Source organism: Mytilus edulis, chromosome 5 (genome assembly GCF_963676685.1).
Source record: "Mytilus edulis chromosome 5, xbMytEdul2.2, whole genome shotgun sequence".
Lineage (NCBI taxonomy): Eukaryota > Metazoa > Mollusca > Bivalvia > Mytilida > Mytilidae > Mytilus > Mytilus edulis.
In genome coordinates, this window is record NC_092348.1 from 60,123,920 (window position 1) to 60,148,296 (window position 24,377).

The 24,377-nt window shown below is 30.4% G+C and overlaps 1 protein-coding gene across 1 annotated transcript in view; it reads right to left on the reverse strand.

Moving 5' to 3' along the window:
• Positions 1 to 2,577: 2,577 nt before the first annotated feature.
• Positions 2,578 to 24,377, reverse strand: part of LOC139524101 (large neutral amino acids transporter small subunit 2-like) — a 32,332-nt gene continuing 10,532 nt past the window's right edge. The window contains exons 4-10 of the mRNA XM_071318670.1: positions 23,077 to 23,121; positions 15,869 to 15,992; positions 13,374 to 13,477; positions 12,079 to 12,175; positions 11,203 to 11,352; positions 10,428 to 10,605; positions 2,578 to 8,464 (exon numbers count right to left, since the gene is read on the reverse strand). Of these exons, the coding sequence (XP_071174771.1) occupies positions 8,400 to 8,464; positions 10,428 to 10,605; positions 11,203 to 11,352; positions 12,079 to 12,175; positions 13,374 to 13,477; positions 15,869 to 15,992; positions 23,077 to 23,121 (763 nt within the window). The 3' untranslated portion in view covers positions 2,578 to 8,399. The remainder of the gene's footprint in view (positions 8,465 to 10,427; positions 10,606 to 11,202; positions 11,353 to 12,078; positions 12,176 to 13,373; positions 13,478 to 15,868; positions 15,993 to 23,076; positions 23,122 to 24,377) is intronic.

Sequence of the window (24,377 nt, forward strand, 5' to 3'; positions counted from 1 at the left end):
ATTTTTTATTTTTTGTCTAATAGGACTATTTGTTTTCCATACTTTTTTTAAATAAAGTAAATCATATTTTTTTCATGAAATGCACACCTAATTATCTAGAAATCTTCATGAGTACATGGGTCAGTAATCACAAAATATGTAATCTTTCAATCCTCTTCTTGAATGTAAATTGGCTCCAATACAAAAAGTCCACAACTTGCTTCATTAATAAATAAACAAGAATGTGTCCATAGTACACGGATGCCCCACTCGCACTACCATTTTCCATGTTCAGTGAACCGTGAAGTTGGGGTCAATTTTGGCATTAAAATTAGAAAGATCATATCATACTAAGTTTCAAGTTGATTGACTTTTAACTTCATCAAAAACTACCTTGACCAGAAACTTAAACCTGAAGCGGGACAGACAGATGGACGAACGAACAGATACACAGACCAGAAAACATAATGCCCATCTACTTTCGTAGGTGGGGCATAAAAAGTATTATATTCTGCAGGCTTTACATTGATTGTTTTAGTATTACTGTATGTGACAATTACAAGACTTTTTAACCGGATTTTTGTGACAAAAATGTCAGTTAATGATTTGGGGATGTACGGCGGGCGGCTGGGCGGGCTGCAATCATATATGTTGTCCGTGCATTAACTCATGAACCGTTCAACCAAAGCTTTTAATGGCGATTTTGACTTTTACCGTTCAGGAGTTATGGTTCTTGAAAGATTGAAAAATAGAGTTTCCAGTCGTGTCCGTGCATTTACGCATGAACTGTTCTACCAAAGCTTCCCAAATTTTAATATGTTGTTACTGATGACAGAATGGAGGTCAAGTTCAATAATGACGATTTTGACTTTTACCGTTCAGGAGTTATGGTTCTTGAAAGATTGAAAAATGGTGTTTCCCGTCGTGTCCGTGCATTTTCTCATGAACCATTCAACCAAAGCTTTTGAAATTTTAATATGTTGTTACTGATGACAAAAAAGAGGTCAAGTTCAATAATGACGATTTTGACTTTTACCGTTCAGGAGTTATGGTTCTTGAAAGATCGTAAAATGGTGTTTCCATTCACGTTGTTGCATTTACTCATGAGCCATTCAATCTAAGCTTTTCAAATTTTAATATGTTGATACTGATGACAAAATGGAGGTCAAATTTGATATTGACGATTTTCACTTTCACCATTCATCAGTAATGGTTCTTGTGATATTGCCAGGACACAAATAAATGTTAATAAATCCGGTTTGCTGTCGTTGTGACCGCCTCTTGTTAATGAATAATGTGAATTGTATGAAGCATTGAGAACTCATCTATGGATAAGTAGAATTCAGTCTGTGATGACAAATATTTACTTCTTTCTAAAGAGGAAATCTAAACAGATGGACAAAGTCTTCTGGACATCTTCATGACTTCTGCAGCAATTACTTCCATTCCAATTTATTTTTAAAGGGATAGAGCTGTTGAATCATTTGGTTATTTAAAGTATGTTGTGTTCATTATATGGATTGTTTTGGGTCCCTCCTTTGACTGATGGATTTTTATTACCCCATTGGTATCTCCTTGTTCTTCATTTAGCACTGAAGTTAGTAAAATTTAACCAGAAATTTCTTTATGGAATATACATGTATGTCATTAAACTTTTGAAGTTAAAATTAAGCTACTCTGCCTTTTAATGCAGCCAGCTGGAATTACTCAACACAAGTCTTATCAGTTAATGAATTAAGATATCAGCTGAAATAAATGTAAACACATGGTTCCATTTTCATCCATTCTAGCAACTAAGGCTGATTTTTGTAGATATATCACATCAGTTCAATTTCATACTTTTTCTTTCAATCTTTTTTGGACTAAGTTACTGTTTTTTTACTTGTACTGACAAGTTCAAATTCTCAGTAATAAGATGGATTGATTATTAGTTGTTAAATGTTCAGTGGCAAATATTTCATGCATGTTCAGAATGACTCAGTTTTATGAAATTGAAGCTTGTCATAATCTGAGTCATAGGTGTAATCACATTTCTGTATGTCTTCATCATTCTGCTCAGCACTTTTGAAAATCCCACATTATGGCTTTGTGACACAGAAAAATATTGGCTCAACAGTATTAAGTTCTAGCTAGAGTTTTCAAATATATCATACTTTAGAAAACTGTTATTCTGCAGTGGCGAATCCAGAATTTTTCATAAATTGGAACCAACTGACTGCCTAACCTGGGGAACGCTCCAGTAATGCTTTTGTGATTCTGTAAATGATTAACTAAATTCCAAATTTTTGTAGTACTAGTAAATAAAATGATCTTAAATTGGAGGATTCAGTCAAACCATCTTCTAATATAGAAAATTTTAGTTTGAAAAGATATATCTTAAAATTCAAAAAAATTCTGAATACTGTTATATGTCAAATTTTCTGTTATCAAAAAATATACTTATTTCTATTATCTGTACATTATGCTGTACATACTGATACAAATGGGAAAACATATCACAAGAGAGAAAAAAGATATAAAGTGGTTGCACACAAGACAGAAATCAAAGACAATATAAGGAAAAGCTCTTCTTTTTCCTGGAGTAAAATTAAAGACAACTCATATTTTAATAGTTTTATTTCTTTCCTTTCTCCAAGATAGCCACATAGTTAAATGTGAGTGCATTCATTATTTGCAAATATTAATGAGATAAATAGGAAGCATTTCAATAGTAATAATTAGTTGATTTTTTTAACATATGAATTATACTTTAAGAAAAAGGGAGCAGAGCAAAAGGTGCTTGCTTATATAAAATTTCTTTTCATTCTCAGTACTAAATTTTGATTCTTTTCCAGCTTTCAATGGCAAAGCTTGCAAAATCATGAAACACATAATTTAGAAAATATCTGACAGACATGTAATCTTTTCTCCATTTTATCATATTTATAAATACTTTAATATCAACAAACAAATAAAGCCTTCGTCAAATCACAAAATAAGACATAAATTAATTATAACTTTCAAAGTTATATCGACAAGTGATGAAATAAACTGTTTTCTATATAATATTTAACAAAAAACATCTGTATGCACATCTAGCAAGTATCTTAAAGATAAGTTTGACACAAAGTACATATTTTTGCAAAAAAGTCTTGGTAAACATCTATTCTAATGCCAGCTGATTAGAAGTATTCTTATCCTTGCTGGACCATTTCTAAAAAGTGACCGCTTTTGATTTAAAAATTAATTGAGGTATGGTACTCTAAAGTCAAATCTAACTAATTATAACCTGTGAAATTAAAATTACAATTCCAACCAGTAGTTTCGCAAGTAACAGATGCAACATGGATAATATACCAACTGCAAGAAATTGGGTATATGTTTACATATTTGTAATCTGAAGGAATGTATAATGCAACTGCACTCTTAATAAACAGATAATTTTTCCATCAGTATACTTATATAATTTACATAATAAAGATATCATATGGCGCAATTATAATCATTCTTGATAAATGCCCCATGTTATTCTACAAGTTTTATTTAAAATTTATTTTATTAGCTCCTATAGCATTGAGTAATATGAATACTAAATGCAGATAATATAGTTTGCATTTATTGTTGAACAATGGCCAAAAACTGAGAAAAAAAATTAAGAATAAATGCTGCATACATAACTCCTATGACAATCATTATAATGCATAAAAATATTTAAAATGCAAGTTTGAATTTTTTAAAACCTATCCTGTTGCAATTTTTTGCAAAAATCAAAAGCATGACATTACTTTATAGTAAGCGATGCATATTTTAAATTCAAAGACAAGAATTGCTGAGTGTTTGGCAGAATATCATTCTGACAGTGAATTAAAATAAAATATTTGTAGTAGATACAACTTTACAGAAGAATTTCTATAAGTATGTGATTCTTTAAAGTGATTATTTAATTCCTTCCTAAATTTGATTTTAAACTGCACCCAGAATGTACAATTTACACTATATTTGGGGGGTAGTGGCACAGGTTTGAGGGAAATTCATTTAGTAGTTGGGGAGGCATAGTGATAACCAATACATCACTTTACAACGAAATCTTCAAAATGTGACTCTTCCTTCAACATCATCTCAGAACCATAATAGAAGACTTAACATGTAGAGCACTTCACAAAGACAGAAGTGAAACACGTTTGGCCGATTAAAAGAAAATATATAGGCAGATGAATTTATATTAGAGCACAGCTCTTATTTTCTTATACTGTAAATTCAGAAATTATTGCGTATATTTATTATTGCGATTGTCATTTTAGACTTAAACGCGATTTTGATTTTTATGATGTTGAGAAAAATCCTGTTTAATACATATAAAATATTTCAAAATGAGAGTTTAAATTATTGCATTTACAACTCTGTCGCATTTTTCATAATAATAATAACCTCACAATAATTTCTGAATTTACAGTACCAATTTTTAAAGTAACTTGTAGTTTTAGATGTGAATTTAAGATTAAATAAAAGACACATAAAGGACACATAAACAAACTAATGGAGGGTGACTTTAACAGATGTAAAGTGAACACTATATTTAACCTGACGTCCTTAATGCAGATATAATAAGGCTTTAACCCTTTCACCGATTGCTGCCCAGACAGATGTTATTCTGAGACGATGGCTTCCCTTGCTACTTTTACTCAAGTGGGAGATCTTCATAATAAATGTCAATAAAAACTTATTTGTGTATTTATTTCATTCACTAACACCATGTTCACAGTTTTGTTCATGTTTTGATAATTTTTTCCTCATAAAATATTCAAATTTTCAAATTTAGGCATTATCTAGGTGAAATTCTCAAATTCTGCTCTTTGACCCCAAATCATAATTTTTTAACCCAAAACGGCAAAATTTTGAAATTTTTTGTGAGGCTGTACAAATTCCTCACACTGAACAATGTCCATTCCATGTGTTTTGTACATAAAACAACATTTCATGTCAAAAGAGTATACTAGTTTGGATTCAATTCTTCCATATTCTTTAAAAAAAAATGTTCCCTCATTTCAAATTCTCGTAAATTCCGTAAATTTCCTCTGATTTTGACACGGTTTTCAACAAACAGAAGCGCCATGTTTACACTTTCATCCAGGTATTCATTAAAGAAAGATAACTCATGTTTGCACTGTTTTGAGCGGGAAATATAAAAGAGGTATTCCGATCCCGGTAAAACTGGACTCATCGTCAGGTGTCTGAAGCGTAAATCCCGGTAAACTGGGACTCATCGGCGAAAGGGTTAAGCAGAATCTTAAATCTTATTGCACTAAATCCTAAAATGTGTATAAATTGTAGTTACAAATTTATTGATATATTGGAAGACGTTAATATTTATGTGCGTAGTTAGTAACAATATACAATAGTTTACAAATAATTTGTTGAAATATTATATCTACCGGTAAATCATATCTTTACCAAAAAAAAATCTTTGACTTAGAATTGATTGGATATCTATTGATTGAAAAATATATATGTGTGGATGCCTGTTACTAAAACTCTTGCATATTGTAAACAGTTCTTTTTTGGGTAAGTTTCTTACAGTGGGAAATACATATGATTGGATAATTATTTATTTGACATCAAAATTTGGATATTTAAGTTATTAGATTGCGTAAAAAACGTCAACAGAAATGTAATGTATATGTAAAAGTAGCAAAAATTATACAATTTATATAAAAATAGTACCAGGCACCATGGGTATAAAAGAGGCAGTGGAATATAAAAGTGTCATTATATTATAGCAACAATTGTACTGTACAAGTTTTGTATAATAGCAGTACAAAGTTTATATAATAGCAACAATTGTACTGTACAAGTTTAATATAATAGCAACAGTTGTACTGTACAAGTTTAATATAATAGCAACAGTTGTACTGTACAAGTTTAATATAATAGCAACAGTTGTACTGTACAAGTTTGAATAAATGATGAAATGAAATTGAGATTATTCTGTAAGATGAAACGAATATGATTTTATGTGTACCTATGTTAAACACAAAATGAGATTATGACATCCAAAAGTATGTTGGACAGTTGAAATGGAAAATGTCAATGAAAATATTGTCTTTTTCAACTTGATATCTAATATTTTTCAAATGAAATGAAAATGCTAGTAAGATGGTAAATGACAATTAAAACATTTGTCCTTTTTTAATTCACATGATAATTTGGAGAAGCACCTTTTCATGCAAACATTAAGGTGTGTTTAAGGTTTATTGGTCATTTCATACTTTTATTTCAAATACCAAAGACAAGAAGGATTATTATACCAAAGAATGTGAAAGTAAAGTTTATGAGTTGCATGTATATTTAAATGAAAATCATAAAAATACGATGTAATAATTGATTCAATAGGACTTATCGAGAAAAGAAAAAAAACTAACTAAACTTTGATTGTCAAAAAAAAATAGCTGAGCTTCAAGTTTTGGTAAAATTTTTGACTAGTTCTAAAGGAATGCAACCTGAGATTTTTCTAACTACAGCTAGATGGTAAAAATTCTAGTAAACACATCATCTATAGAAATATTTTTGCTACTTAAAAGTATTGGTATTTGATATGTAAGAAATATGAGAAACTTCTGATTATCTAATAAATTATATTACAGTTTATAGTAGGTCTCTAAGGAAATATTTACAAAACAATTCCATGATTACAGTTCTATACTTTGACCGGTAGATATTCAATAAAATTTGGTAAAAACCAATATAAATATTCAACAATCAAAAATAACAAAATATTAAAAAATTGACAACAATGAGACAGATTGTATGAAAAAGGCACATATACATTTGTATGGCAACTGTAGCCAAACAATATACATAATATTGACATCAATAAACTGTGTTGAGCAGTAGTTCAATGGTTTTGTGAAAATTTCATACATATTTTAACTGAAAATCTAGCAATTGTTTATTCTGAACAGGGCTTAAAATCAAAATTGCAATACTATTTTCCCTCAATTTATAAATTACCATGGACTGTAAAACATCAAGATAGAATGCAGATGTTCGACGTTAGCTTATAGGCAATCACGTTTTAGCGTCCTCATTGCACTTTCGAATCCTACATATATAACAGTATGTTTTCATTTTATCTTTTAAGTTATTTAAAAAAACAAAAAAAACAATGGAAATTAACAAATATGACCCAACATTTGGAAACAAATATGATAACAACACATCACACCACAAAACAAAACAAATTTTATACAAAGCTTGTTTTCTTAGAGCTCAATTATGCATTTTACATTGACATCGGATGACACCATTTTAAAATTTGATTTTTATGATTTTCTGCATAATTGTGCAGTGATGTATTCTACAAGCATTGTAAAAAAAACAACGTTATCGAATGTTAAAAGTGTCACCCTTCAAAACAAAACAAAATCCTCACAAAAAGATATGTCCATAACCTTTTTACATAATAATAAATACATCTAGGTAATGAAAGAAAATACCATCACATAAAAAAATCAGAACTTATGTACTTATACAGAATTATAAATATACATGTATTTCAACTAATAAAGAGAAAATATTTTTCTTTTGCACAGGTAAAATTTGAACACAATATCTAATTGACTAATTTAAAGAATAATCTGTGATATATTGAATGAATAAAATAATGGGGAAAATAGCAAGATGTTCATCGTGGTCGAAAGAGATATGACATTCAACCTAAATGATATGATACGGTTTCCTGTCGGTGATTGCTGCATAACTTTTTGTTATATTAAAGTCATTCATACATCAGAAACATAAAATATTTAATAAATCTAAAAAGGCCAAAAATTATAGTTACAAGATTTTGTCATCTGACATTGCAGTAGTCAAATGTTTGCATAGTTAACAATCAGGAAATATAACAATTTTTGGTGACAAGTTAAATGAAATCAATGAGAGTTAACAGATAATTTGTAAAAATTGTAATATCAGTAATTTCATAAATATTAACCAAAAAGTCTGATTTATAACAATCAAAGCTTAGTATAAAATGAACAATTTAAATATTCATAAATGCAAAAATAGTCATTCGAAGGGTTTTCTTTAATTTTCTTGCCCATCTAATTTTTAACATACAGCAATAAAAAGAATTTTTCCTTTTTATCAATTTGTATAAAAACAAAATAAAAAAGTTCAAAATACACATTATTTTTCTGTGAGTCTTTTTTCCCCCACCTTAATCTATAAAATGATCTTAAAATAATTTTCAGTTAACAAATGTTTCTTCTACAAAGAAAGAATGTTATAAAAAAGTAACTTTTGAATATTTTTTTTTCAAGGTGTATAGAACCTTAGATTTACAAAAGTTTTTTAACAAATAAAAATCTCATCTAAAATTTTATATTGTTGATATAGTTGCTCTATAACACATGAGGTATTATATATCTGTACTATTTCTTCTTTTAATCTTCTTTCAACTCTTCACGAACACTCACAAATATCTTCTGTGTCAAAACTGAAAATTTATCTGAAATTAAAAAATAAAAGTTTGAGTATGTATTTCTAAAATTTGTCATGCAATTTGGTTTAAAAAAAAAATATCTAAATTACAACCAACAGCATAGAGTTATTCTATTTTATTTTTCTGAAAATATATGCAAAATATGGAGGAATAAGATGGTAATTCCATAGTTACCAAATCAGATTGAAAACTTCATGTTCGAAATAGCCCTATCATAAAACTGAGAATGGAAATGGGGAATGTGCCAAAGAGACAACAACCCGACCATAGAAAAAAACACAACAGCAGAAGGTCACCAACAGGTCTTCAATGTAGCTAGAAATTCCCGCACCCGGACTTGTCCCAGAAGCGTCCTTCAGCTGGCCCCTAAACAAATATATACTACTTCAGTGATAATGAACACCATACTAATTTCCAAATTGTACACCAGAAACTAAAATTAAAATAATACAAGACTAACAAAGGCCAGAGGCTCCTGAGTTGGGACAGGCGCAAAAATGCGGCGGGGTTAAACATGTTTATGAGATCTCAACCCTCCCCCTATACCTCCAGCCAATGTAGAAAAGTAAACGCATAACAATACGTACATTAAAATTCAGTTTAAGAGAAGTCCGAGTCTGATGTCAGAAGATGTAACCAAAGAAAATAAACAAAATGACAATAATACATAAATAACAACAGACTACTAGCAGTTAACTGACATGCCAGCTTCAGACTTCAATTAAACTGACTGAAAGATTATGATTTCATCATATGAACATCAGGCACAATCCTTCCGGTTAGGGGTTTAGTATCATACCATCATAACATATATGAGAAGAACATAACCCGTGTCATGCCAACAACTGGTTTTTGAATAAATGTGTTTAGTTCCGATGCAAAGACCCTATAAGTGAATCAATATTAACGCCAAAATATGCAATCTTTAATGACCTGACAACAGTATTGTAACTATATCCCTTCTTAATAAGTCTATTCAAAGGTTTTGTTTGTTTTTGGGGTGAATACTGACACCTTTGTGCTTTATAAAGAATATTTCCATAAAAAATTGGATGTGAAATACCTAAACGTATAAGAAGTATGCATGTTGAGCTATATTTACGAATGATGTCCTTATACCAATGATAAAATTTAGTAAATGTTTTGACTAGTTTGTGATATCGAAAACCCTGGTGTAATAATTTTTCAGTAATACATAAATTTCTCTCGTTAAAATCTAAAACATTGTTACATACACGAGTGAATCGTACAAGTTGAGATATATAAACACCGTAAGATGGTGACAAGGGAACGTCACCATCTAAAAATGGATGATTAACGATAGGAAATGAAAAATCACATTTTTCACAACAGAACACTTTAAATCTTAGCATACAAAGAATAAAGTTTTTGCAGCGTCTTTTGCTGCTGATTGGACTCAGACTAAGTTTTTTATCCTTCACTTAGGAACAATTTTTCCTTGCTACTAATCTGACCAATGATCCGTCAATATTTGGTATAGATAGGTGTTTTTTCCTTAACTGTTATACATTATTAAAGATGATAACAATTGCATGGTATGAAATTGTGATTGATTGATTTTTTTTTATTGTACAGTGATTTCCTGAAAGCTCTTAATATAAATACTATTTCCTTAAGAAGCTCTCAATGTCTATAAATAATAAGTTTTAATATTTGCCAAAAAACAACTTCCATATTCATTCTAAAAAAAATATGAAACCCCACATCTTTTGAAAATAAGAAGTGACTTATATCATTTTTTGAAAGTAAGTCTAAATAAATATAGGATGAAGAGGGTGGTTTTTAACGACCTTGTCTACCCACAAGTGTATTGCACAGTCGATTCTAAATATACAGAGGAAGGCAGCATACAAATACTTTACTCACCACAAAGATATAAAAAATATTAAAAATAAGTGTATCAATTAAAGTGTATCATTTTTTCTGTTGCTCAGTATACTTGACTCACCACAAAGAGACAGGAAAGACTTTGGTTTCTTTTCCCAACATACTCCTAGAATGTAGACTGGTATGCCTGAGGCAACAACAATCATTCCCATAAAACATTCCTTAGGACTATCTAACAAAGGAACAATCAACAGGAATGCACAGATAATCAGGAAAAATATTGGGAATACTAAATGCACCTGAAAGAAAAATACAGCCAATTAGAATACTAAACTACCAAAGCTATTAGAATACTGTAAATTCAGAAATTATTATATGTATTTATTGTTGCCATTTTTGAAGAATGGACTAAAATGCGAGATTAATTATTGTGTTTTCAGGATAATCTGCATACAGATATCAGAATGTGAGTTCTTAATATTGCAATCTTCACACACTTGCACTATTTGCCTAAATAAAAACCTCGCAATAATTTCTGAATTTCCAGTTGTTATATCTTGTATCTATCTTAAATGTAAATTTTATGCATCATCCTAAAGCAGAAGTGCTGTTGTTCAGTGCTTATTGTTTGTTGGTGTATTTCATAGGTGTTTTTTGATTCTTGTTTTTTATATAGATTTTCTATAGACTGAATATATTTAATCACATTTCTTCTATGGGCTAAATAAAGTTGATCCTATCAATGGAGAAAATGACCTATTCATGAAACTCCATATTGATAATTCTACAAAGGTAAAAAAAAAAGTTACATATGTCCAATGTAAGATGACAACAGTTACACATGTACAATTAGTAAACTGATAATAATGTAACCATAATATAATTTAAATTCTTACCTTAATTGGTCTAGGTGCATTAGGGTGAGTGTATCTCATATATAACAGGCCACAAATACTGATAGCAATAAATCCTGTCTCCACAAAACTGGCATAGTTAATTAGTGCATAGATATCTGTTGACGTTAAATATACAAGAGACATAACGCACTGAAAAATAAATAACAAGAATATTATTAGCTTAAAACTATATCTAATACTGTGAATTCAGAAATTATTGCGAAGTTTTTAATATTGGGTAAAATGGGAGAGAGTTATAATCGCAATAATTTAAACTCCCATTTTGAATTTTCTCAATGACAAAATGAAAATAATAAATGCATACAATAATTTCTGAATTAGCAGTATATTATATATCAAGTTTGTGTGATGTGTATTGTTTTGTTGCTAAGTTCTATTGAAAATTAAATCAAAAATTCATTTATGTGTAATATAATTAATTTCCTCCGAAAGAATTAATTGAAATGTTGTTTAAAATTGAGAATATATTTTCACCTAATTATTTCTACCAGTAAAGATATGATCATTCTTCATATAATTTTACCATCAGATTGAATTTACTAAATTATTAATTTTTAACTTCTGAAACTTTATTATTACATAAAACCAATCATAATACTAAAAAAAGCAAATCCTTCATTAACAATATATGATATACTACATAGTCCTAAGAAATACAATAACAAAGCACTCTACAGTGAGAGGTGAAAACATATCTTCATACTATTTTATCAACTTTTCAGAATAATAAAAATTTTCACTGATTATCTCCCTTAGACCATAAGGTTAATGTAAAAAATGTCTTATCTACATGGACTTCTTGTTACATCTTAACAACAATCAATGGACAGTGTACAATTATCTAATTCTACTTACACCAAATGCTAAGGAAGGAGTGGGTGTAAAGTTGTTGATATTTATCGTAGCAAGAAATCCTGGCAAGTGACCTTCTCTTGCCCCAACAAAAAACAATCTGCAAAAAAAGAGAATAGTTTTTTTTTTTTTACTTTACTACATTAAAATCAAACTTGATCAGTATTTTTATGGTTAATTTTTAATTGTGTTAAAATCTAAAAGCATCTTTTTCAAATAGTCTAAAACAAATTCTTAAATAATTTTATCATGTTAAAATTAATACACTTAATATAAATGCATCAGTTTTTTTTTCTTTCTAAAATCCTATTTAAAGACCACATTTTTTAAAATTTGTGATTTAAAACGAAAATAAACAAAATCACATTTGCAGAATTTCCTCAAAATATTATGATATGCACATCTGCATATTATGAATAATTACTGTTTAAATTTTCAGTCACCTCTTACCTAAACTTTCCGAGTTTTGGAGTTTACAAAAGATATTTTTTGACAGATGGACAGACAAAAAACAGGCTTTCCAAATACAGGTGAACAGATGAATTCAGCACATAAATAGGCTATAATGTCTGCACTAACAGGGATCACCAAATAATGAATGAGGCATAATAATAAAATCTAGACCGACTTCTATCCCATGTAAGCAACAAATGTGTGTTTCATAAAATTTTATTCTTTAAATTACAGTTAACCTAAATTAATTTAAAAAGAACTTATAATAAGATTTATAACACTGCATATTCATGCATTTCGTAAGCAAATCAGATATTTTCCTTTAAGTTAAATTGAAATATAGACAGTATATTATGCCAAAACCTGCTTTTGACCTTTTTGAACCTATGTCTAGGTAATCATTTTGTAAATTTCCTATTTGATAAATCTATTTATAGATTTTTTTTAAAAACTTGGGTCATTCCTATTTTAAATGAATAGTAAACAAACATGCAAAGTAATTCAACACTATTGTTTAACAAAACAAACTTTTCCAATCTTGTTAATCAATATATTACTAATTTAAAAGGACTTTGTTTTGGTAAACATAATTTAAGTTATTTAGATTGTCAGGGTCATGAACTTATTGAATTACATGTTGAATAAACAGTACTTTAATACATTAGAAAATGACAATTAATTTTAATATTCAAGACTTTATTAACAATAGTTTACATAGTTCCATACCAAAATTGTAGTACCAGTATTTTCAATGAGTAAGAAATATTAATATATCTTTCAATCTGAAGTTTGGAAAGATTTATTTGGAAGTGGAATAACAATAGTCTGTGTCTCTTTTTGTTTACCTTGCTGATGTGAAGATAGCACCATTAAGGCCACCAAATGTTGAGCAGGCAACAAAAACAGGCATAATCCATGACATGACACCTAATGTTCTCTCTGCAAATGTCTGAAATTAAATTTAGATGTAATATAAATATATCAATTATACCATATTGCCTGATTACTTGTGTTCAACATTGCAATAAAAAATTAAAACAAGAATGTGTCCATAGTACACGAATGCCCCATCCCCACCATCATTTTCTATGTTTAGTGGACCGTGAAAATGGAGTAAAATCTCTAATTTGGCACTAAAATTGAAAAGATGATATCATAAGGAACATGTGTACTAAGTTTCTTGATTGGACTTCAACTTCATCAAAAACTACCTACACCAAAAACTTAAACCTGTAGTGGGACAGACGGATAGACGAACTGTCGAACTGATGGACGATCGCACAAACAGTTGCACAGACCAGAAAACATAATGCCCATAAATGGACAAAAAAAATTATCACTTTTAAAGTCTGGAATTAAAATGATGGATAAAGAAAGGACATTCGATAAAAAATTCCTCTTTTATTAACAGATTATTCCTCAGTTCCCTTTTTCATGTGACAGATTTTCATTATGGATTAATGTTTGATTATCTAAATTGCTAAATATGACCTTAACCTGTTTTTTTTTTATCGGTTTCCAAACATGACATGTTTTGAGATAATAAACCAAAATATCTAACATGTATGTTGTTTGTGTGCACCTATCACCAATCGTGTTTTGTAAAATTACTTTTAAAATTTCGTTGGCTTAGCTTTATTTTTGGTAGTAGTTCCTTATTACCAATTCCTGATAATAAGTATAAAACAAAACAAATATGTTATTAATGTTATGAAATACTATAGAGTAAATATGAAAATTAACAAATTAAGGGAAACAGCATTACTTGTATGTATATTATATATATATAGAATAATACATGGCAAATTCTGTATCGCATAATGTATCACCATGAGAAACCAATATCAGTCCCAGTGGTGATACAGCATGCGATACGGATTTTGCCATGTATAATTCTGTTTATCATATATTTTAATAGAATCAGATTTATGGGATATCCATTTATTTTTTAATCGTTTGAAATTATAAGCTAGCAAAGACTCATTGGTGGACATCAGCTGTTGTCTGCTCTATGGTTGGGTTGTTGTCTCTTTGACACATTCCCCATTACCATTCTCAATTCTAATATGATTTTCCTGTATTTTTCCAGATGACTTGTTTTTTTATATAGACATCCTTATTTGCTTTATAATAATCGTAATGTCCCCTATAATCTTATTACATTCTCAATATATGTTAAAGACCATGGGTAATGATTTAAAAAAAAATATCGATTTTAGTTGAAATGATAGGATATTTTTTTTTTAGTGGGAACTCATTTTTCTCCAGGAAATACAGGAACTGAACGTCATAGGTCAAACGTTGAAGTCACTCGAATTGTGACGTCATGCCAGGTATACGATACAGGTTTAGCCATGCAATACGAGGTATGTGATACAGGGTAGGTGATACAGACTGGAAAAAAGAACCTTTAATAGATATACAAAATTGCTGTATTTTATACTAAACATATGAAAAACCAAAATAATAAAGTTAGTGGAGAGTACAAGAAAAAGGATCTGCACAGATTACTCAGGGCAGACGACATATTTAGGTACTCCTGCCAATTGTGTAGTCTCAATTATAATATTCTAGTTGTTGAGATTTGTACTTTTTTTTTTTTAACTTCTTGATGTTAACTTAAACAGACAACAAAAAAGAATATCAAGTAACATTTGTACTGAGAAATTCCCAACAAAGCAACTTTTTCTTTCTTTAATCTTTAATATGGCATACCTTGAAGATAAAGAAAACCTATGGCCAGGTGTTTAAGAATACTAGAAAGTCTTTCAGTAATGTTAAAGGTCATGCATGACAGCACTCCAAGTTTCTGCTTATCATCAACCAATGTTCAAAATAGCACTAAATTTTGAATTTGTATAAAAAAGATTCTGAATTCAGAAATTAATACTTTCAATTATCACTGCAATGTTTAACAGCGGAATGTAAATGCTATATATATCATTGTGATATTGGGTTAAGCTCCATATAAATATATGTATCATTAACTGAATAGGAGTCCTTAATACTGTGATACTCGCCTAGCAGCAGTATTTGCATTAAACAAAAACCACAATAATTTCTGAATTTAAAGAATATGAATTCTAATACAAACCATGTTCAAACCACCATTTTTTTTATTAAAATGTCCTGTACCAAGTCAGGAAAATGGCCATTGTTATATTATAGTTCGTTTCTGTGTGTGGTACATATTTATGTTGTGTTTCTTTTGTGTCATAGTTCTTCTCTTATATTTGATGTGTTTCCCTCAGTTTTAGTTTGTAACCCAGGTTGGTTTTTTTCAATCGATTTATGAATTTCAAACAGCGGTATACTACTGTTACCTTTAACTAATACTCACCACTGCTGTAGCATTTGATGCTAACATGGCTGCAGGTGTCAGAACAGCAAAATAAGCAACATTTGCTAACAAATAAATTATCGTCACTAATGGAATTGAAATGCCTATTGCACGTGGTAAATTTCTGAAAAAGATAATTTTATATAAATGGCTTTAGCTTTCCTGATTTCATACATTCATCAGAACTGAGTTAGGCCATGATGCTATAGAATAAAAAGTTTTGCAGTAAAAAACCAGATGCTCCGCAGGGCGTAGCTTTATACGACCGCAGAGGTTGAACCCTGAACGGTTGGGGCAAGTATGGACACAACATTCAAGCTGGATTCAGCTCTAAATTTGGATTGTGATTAAATAGTTGACACAGCATAGGTTTCTGACACAGAATGAATGTGTTCTAATGAACTTAAAATTTTTGTTTTCTCTTAGAGCAATTCACTATGCTGTTGAATATTAATCCTCTCAAAACAAGAATGTGTCCTCAGTACACGAATGCCCCACTCGCACTATCATTTTCCATGTTCAGTGGACCGTGAAATTGGGGTAAAAACTCTAATTTGGCATTAAAATTAGAAAGATCATATCATAGGGGACATGTGTACTAAGTTTGAAGTCGATTGGACTTAAACTTCATCAAAAACTACCTTGACCAAAAAATTTAACCTGAAGCGGGACAGACGGATGGACGAACGGATGGACAAACGAACGGACAGACGGACGGACGGACGCACAGACCAGAAAACATAATGCCCCTCTACTATCGTAGGTGGGGCATAAAAATGTTTGAAGAAATTTTCTTTTTTATTTATGAAATTTCAAATGAGAAAAATTGAACCCAATTTTTTTAATCACATCCCCCTTTCCCTTATTCCAAAACTAATCTCAATTAAAATTTCTAATGGAGTTTGCAACAATAACTACTCATTTAAATACATCATAAAATATTAAGATGTAAAAAAAACTGCTTGTTATCACTGAATGTTATTTATTATAATTTATCAGTTGGTAGTAAAAAGTGAATATACATTGTATATTGTATATAACAAAGATTTAAGTTGATTCTGGACAAAGAAAGATAACTCCAATTAAAAAAAAATCTTGCTATTGCACAATATTTTGCAATTAGATATTTCTTGCTTACTATTCTGGACAAAGAAAGATAACTCTAATTAAAAAAAAAATTGCTATTTCACAATATTGTGCAATTAGATATTTCTTGCCATTGCGCAATACTGTGCAATTGAAAAGACTTGCTATTGCACAATACTTAATATAATAATTTTAGATCCTGATTTGGACCAACTTGAAAACTGGGCCCATAATAAAAAATCTAAGTACATTTTTGGATTCAGCATATCAAAGAACCCCAAGATTTCAATTTTTGTTGAAATCAGACTAAGTTTAATTTTGGACCCTTTGGACTTTAGTGTAGACCAATTTGAAAACAGGACCAAAAATGAAGAATCTACATACACAGTTAGATTTGGTATATCAAAGAACCCCATTTATTCAATTTTTGATGAAATCAAACAAAGTTTAATTTTGGACCCCGATTTGGACCAACTTGAAAACTGGGCCAATAATCAAGAATCTAAGTACATTTTTAGATTCAGCATATCAAAGAACCTAACTGATTCATTTTTTGTCAAAATCAAACTAAGTTTAATTTTGGACCCTTTGGACCTTAATGTAGACCAATTTGAAAACGGGACCAAAAGTTAAGAATCTACATACACAGTCATGACAGTTAGATTCGGCATATCAAAGAACCCCAATTATTCAATTTTGATGAAATCAAACAAAGTTTAATTTTGGACCCTTTGGGCCCCTTATTCTGTTGGGACCAAAACTCCCAAAATCAATACCAACCTTCCTTTTATGGTCATAAACCTTGTGTTTAAATTTCATAGATTTCTATTTACTTATACTAACGTTATGGTGCGAAAACCAAGAAAAATGCTTATTTGGGTCCCTTTTTGGCCCCTAATTCCTAAACTGTTGGGACCTAAACTCCCAAAATCAATACCAACCTTCCTTTTGTAGTCATTAACATTGTGTTTAAATTTCATTGATTTCTATTTACTTAAACTAAAGTTATTGTGCGAAAACCAAGAATAATGCGTATTTGGGCCCTTTTTTGGCCCCTAATTCCTAAACTGTTGAAACCTAAACTCCCAAAATCAATCCCAACCGTTCTTTTGTGGTCATAAACCTTGTGTCAAAATTTCATAAATTTCTATTAACTTAAACTAAAGTTATAGTGCGAAAACCAAGAAAATGCTTATTTGGGCCCTTTTTGGCCCTTAATTCCTAAAATGTTGGGACCAAAACTCCCAAAATCAATACCAACCTTCCTTTTGTGGTCATAAACCTTGTGTTAAAATTTCATAGATTTCCATTCACTTTTACTAAAGTTAGAGTGCGAAAACTAAAAGTATTCGGACGCCGGACGACGACGACGACGACGACGACGCAGACGCCAACGTGATAGCAATATACGACGAAAATTTTTTCAAATTTTGCGGTCGTATAAAAATCAATAGACCTTATCTCTATTTGGGAATTGGTAACACTTGAACTTATAAGGTCATACAACAAATATTTTTTCATTTGTGATATCAGACATTTACTTTTACAACTGGTGACTTGGATGGAGTTTGGAGAGTTGTCTCATATCACATCTTCTTAAATCTATATAAAATGTGTATTCTGTAACTGGCTGTTAATTCTCAAGATGAACAATTGTTATTTTTATTTCCTTTAGGCTTTATTGTTAAACTTTGTCAAGTCCTCCCAGATTCTAAATCAAATTAAGGTACCATTCACAGAACATTTGCCCTATTTGATATGGCGTCAGGATATGGTAATTTGCAAAACATTGATGAGTTTATTTGGACACTACAATCATATACATGTATAGTGGTAGATATTTATAGATTATCGGTGATCATCTCAACAAGATTGATTTTCTCGCTTGAGCCTGGAGACGAAAGCGAGAAAGGCAATCGAGTTGAGATGAGCAATGATAATCTTTTTATCGCTATTTTACCTATGACGATGTTGTCAATTTCATGTCAATTTCGTTAGCAACGCCACGTGCATGCTTAGTTTCTAGCGATAATTTTCCATCTCAAGCGAGTAGCATGATATGAAAATTATCACAAAAAAAGATCATAGGAAAAATGCACAAAATAGCGATAATAAAACATATATTTTTGTCCCTATATAATATCAATTGACTGCCAAAAAAAAAAATTGCACACAAAAAAAAATTAGTGCATGGTCAACAACAAAATAATGATAAAACCAAAATTTTCAGTAATGAATGGAAATTTTTTCAGGATCTTGATTTGGACAGCTGGTACAAATGTAGGTACTACATGTACTAACCGATTCACCTGGTGTAACCAAATATTCAAAAATAAGGGAATTTAACACTTTTGATGCTGAATATATGCATTGTACTTTTAAGGTGTTATAGATGTAGCCAATTGATCAACAGCATTTCACACAAACACATTCCAAAAGTTTCATTATCTTTGTTTTGTAAAGTATTCAAAACAACACTACAGGAAACACGGTCTTATCCTTCTTTTAAATACTTGTCCTTTTACACACACAAATAAACAAAGATATTCTATACAATGTTATGTTGATACAGATTAGGAAATATTGATTTATGGTATAAAGTCATGCTTTTCTAAAGTTGTACATACCCACCAAAACAAAAGCTGTTCTTGACCTAATGCTTTTGTATCTACTTTTGTTTCACCTTCAACAATGTTCATATGAGTTTTTTAATAGGATCAGAAACTTAAAACGAACTAGCTTAAGATCTTTGAATTCCAGACCAAAAACAAAACAAAACATTGTCCTATAAGGAGTTCATCTGACGTTCAAATTGAACATTGAATTGTAACAAACAAAGAATTATTTGAATCTAGAATAAATCAGAATTCTCGAAAAAATTCATAAGAAAATTTATAATGAAAACTAATCTAATTATGGAGGATTAGCCATGTGTGGAGGGTCAGTTAGTTACCTGAGAAATTAATCTGTACCGCATGGCTGTGAAAGTAATCTTTACTGCATGGCCAACCCTCAATGATTGGATTAATTTTCATCCAATATTCTTATCAATTTTCCAGAATGCTAATTTATTCCAGATTCGACAAAATTCCTTGTAAAATGATAATTTGCATGTTCGATTCAAAAAAATCTATTTCTTCTTTTTTTTTAATGTTTTTCAACTTCATAGTTTACTCATTGTAATTTCTAACCTTCTAACATTTTTTCTAAATTTTGTAATTTAAGCTTTCTTCCGTAAAAATATAATGAAAACAAATCTTTAAACATATTTGGTTTTTAGTTTAAGAAAGTGTAAGGAGTATTATTATACTTCAGACGTTTCCAATAATCTTTGCTGATATTAAAACAAGAGGCTCTCAAGAGCCTGAATCGCTCACCTGAATTTTTTTGGTTTAATCTCTCATCAATGATTATTTTGGCTTTTCAATTTATTTAAATGTTCTTTGAATCGTCCTATTTTCTTCAAAAGCAAAAAAAAATCATTTTCTCCTATGTTCTATTTTAGCCATAGGAGCTATGTTTCTTGACATACAAGGAAATGAAATATAAAATTTATACTAGATACTCTGAAACTCTGAAACTCATTTAGCATAAGTTTTGCTGAAATTGATACAGCAGTTTCATAAGAGAAGATTTTTTAAAGTAAGTCAACATGGTGAACAAATTGTGAAAAAAGTCTTTAAAGGGCAATAACTCCTAAAGAGGTCAATTGACAATTTTGGTCAAATTGACTTATTTGTAGATCTTACTTTGCTGATCATATTTGCTGTTTACAGTTTATCTTTATCTATAATAATATTCAAGATAATGAATAAAAAATTGCAAAATTTCCTTAAAATTACCAATTAAGTGGCAGCAACCCAACAATTGGATGTTTGATTCATCTGAAAATTTCAGGGCTGATAGATATTGACCTAATGAACATTTTTACTCCATGTCAGATTTGCTCTTAATGCTTTCGTTTTTGAGATATAAGCCAAAAACTGCATTTGACCCCTATGTTCTATTTTAAGTAACGGCGGCCATGTTTTTTGACGGATCAAAAATCAAAGCACACACTTTGTGCAGGATAATCTAAGGAACAACCATGCTAAGTTTTAACCAAATCCATTCAGTAGTTTCAGAGGAGAAGATTTTTTAAAGTTAGCAAATATGATGAACAAATTGTGAAAAATTGTCATTAAAGGACAATAACCCCTTAAGGGGTCAATTGACAATTTTGGTCAAATTAACTTATTTGTAGATCTTACTTTGCTGATCTTTTTTGCTGTTTACAGTTTATCTTTATCTATAATAATATTCAAGATAATGACCAAAAACTGCAAAATTTCCTTAAAATTACCAATTAAGTGGCAGCAACCCAACAATGGTTTGTTTGATTCATCTGAAAATTTCAGGGCTGATAGATCTTGACCTAATGAACATTTTTACTCCATGTCAGATTTGCTCTAAATGCTTTCGTTTTTGAGATATAAGCCAAAAACTGCCCTTGACCCCTATGTTCTATTTTAAGTAACGGCGGCCATGTTTTTTGACGGATCAAAAATCAAAGCACACACTTTGTGCAGGATAATCTAAGGAACAATCATGCTAAGTTTTAACCAAATCCATTCAGTAGTTTCAGAGGAGAAGATTTTTTAAAGTTAGCAAATATGATGAACAAATTGTGAAAAATTGTCATTAAAGGACAATAACCCCTTAAGGGGTCAATTGACAATTTTGGTCATATTAACTTATTTGTAGATCTTACTTTGCTGATCTTTTTTGCTGTTTACAGTTTATCTTTATCTATAATAATATTCAAGATAATGACCAAAAACTGCAAAATTTCCTTAAAATTACCAATTAAGTGGCAGCAACCCAACAATGGTTTGTTTGATTCATCTGAAAATTTCAGGGCTGATAGATCTTGACCTAATGAACATTTTTACCCCATGTCAGATTTGCTCTAAATGCTTTCGTTTTTGAGATATAAGCCAAAAACTGCATTTGACCCCTATGTTCTATTTTAAGTAACGGCGGCCATGTTTTTTGACGTATCAAAAATTGAAGCGCACATTTTGTGCAGGATATACTAAGGAACAATCATGTTAAGTTTTAACCAAATCCATTCAGTAGTTTCAGAGGAGAAGATGTTTGAAAAATTGTTAACGACGACAGACGACGACGACGACGACGACGACGTCGACGACGACGGACGCCAAGTGATGAGAAAAGCTCACATGGCCTTTTAGGCCAGGTGAGCTAAAAAAACTGTATTCTAAAAAATCTCCCAAAATGCAACATTTCCTGTGCTGAATTATAAGGTCATGTGACATGTATGAGAAAGAGGATGCATAAGTAACATACAATGTAGTGTATCCTAAACTCTGTCTGACTGACAAAATTTCATTCAGTCAGACAGAATATTTTAGATGTTTTAGTTAAAAATATATATAAGAAAATGTCACATTTATTTTTCAATCACACAAACCTAAAACAGTTTGGCACAGACTGTACTTAGTTCAAGTGTACTTCAAATTTCCAGAAAAAAAATATGCAATAAATTAATCAGTGGTAAAAACTATACAATTCTAAATTGCTTTAATGGTAGACTGAAAACCTTCAGAATTAACTTTAAAACAGTATCTACTTGTCCTTGTAGCAGATACTGATTTTCTTTCTTTATCCTAATTTATACTCATGACTCTATTTCCAAAAACAAAATCGGGTTAACAATTACTGCTGTCAAGCTTATGATAACTGTTTATGATGAGGGCACTTTGACCATTGCAGACATTAATATTAGTAGTAGTACCTCTGTGGATTATCTACACACATTTGACAATGACACTCTTTATCAAATACTTGGTGATAATTCAGCATGGTGCATCTTACCCAGTCAATCTAAATAAAACTGTCTGAAAGTAGGTCAAGGCTGTCCATTTATGATAAAATTTCCAAAATTTCCACTTGGGTCATTTTAACTGTTTGAGTAAATAAAAACTATTGATTTTCTTCCCTGTTAGTCTGGTCCAATTTTTTTTTAAACAACTGGTCTAACAATTTTTTTTTACGTGTCACCAGCCAAACTTCTTGCTAGTGGATTTTGGTGCAGACTGCAGTACTGTCACTCTACTTACTTATATGGGTCTTTTAATTCTTCTGTTACAAAATTCAAATAATTCCTGAAATTTAAATAAAATTATAATTTCAAATCTGCATACAACTGTTAATTAAGACTAGCACTAAAGTGCAACGGTAAAGATAAAAACCATTTTAGGTAACAGTTAACTACATTTTACATTTTTTTTAACAAGGTTTCTATTCTAAAACTTTAGTAACAAGAATGTGTCCACAGTACACGGTTGCCCCACTCACACTATCAATTTCTATGTTCAGTGGACCGTGAAATTGGGATAAAAACTCTTATTTAGCATTAAAATTAGAAAGATCATATCATAGGGAACATGTGTACTGAGTTTCAAGTTGTTCAGACAGACAGACACCATGGACAGACAAATGAATGAACAGACCAGAAAATATAATGCCCCTCTTCTATTGTAGGTGGGCATAAAAATTGATTTGCATGAATTGGCAGCCTTTTTTGGAATTGTCAAAATTTGTCTACATCCATTTTTTTAAAAGTTCTGTTTTCTTTACTACCAACTGTAATTTTGTGATGCTTCTGGCCAATCTGGCATTATAACTATATGTCTTTCCTAGTGTACACTTACACATTGTATGTAAATTTAAGGTTAAGCCTAGTTGAAGAATTTTTGGTCAGCACTGTTGAAGTCCAGAAATATCTATACTTTTTTTGGCCTAAATCAAGTCATGTATTTACAGCTTAATTTTGCACCATTACATTATGGTACTATTTATAAGCCAAAACGATGTTCATTCTTTTGTTATGTTGATGATGATTCTTGGAGCTTTATCTCTGGCGGATTTACGTGCAGTTTGCTTTGTACGTGCCATTGTTATTAGCTCTGTGAACGATTTGCTACAGAAAGAATACTTGAATATTTCGGTGAATGTGTTTTTGTGCTTGCCGGGAGGATTGAAATCATGATGACAACTCATTGACTAACTAAATTTGTGCACCAAATGGTCCTCATTTTCATGTATTATCATAGTAATAAATAATAATTCATGCACAGTACCGGTGTGTGGTATATTGTCAAGAATTTATAAAAAATTAATCACATGCTTTTCTGACTATCAAGGAAAATGTTTACTTCATCTGTAACCCTTACAGTTCAGTTGTTATATTTAGCTACTTGCGTTGGAGATTAAATTGGACACAGAGAGGGATTTTATTATTCAAGTAACTTCATGCATCATTTTTTAGGGAAAGTAAAAAATTACACTATTTTTCTGTAAAATTATTCACAAGCACTTTAAGTTTCATGGAACAGTGGAAAATGTCTTGCTGAGAGTG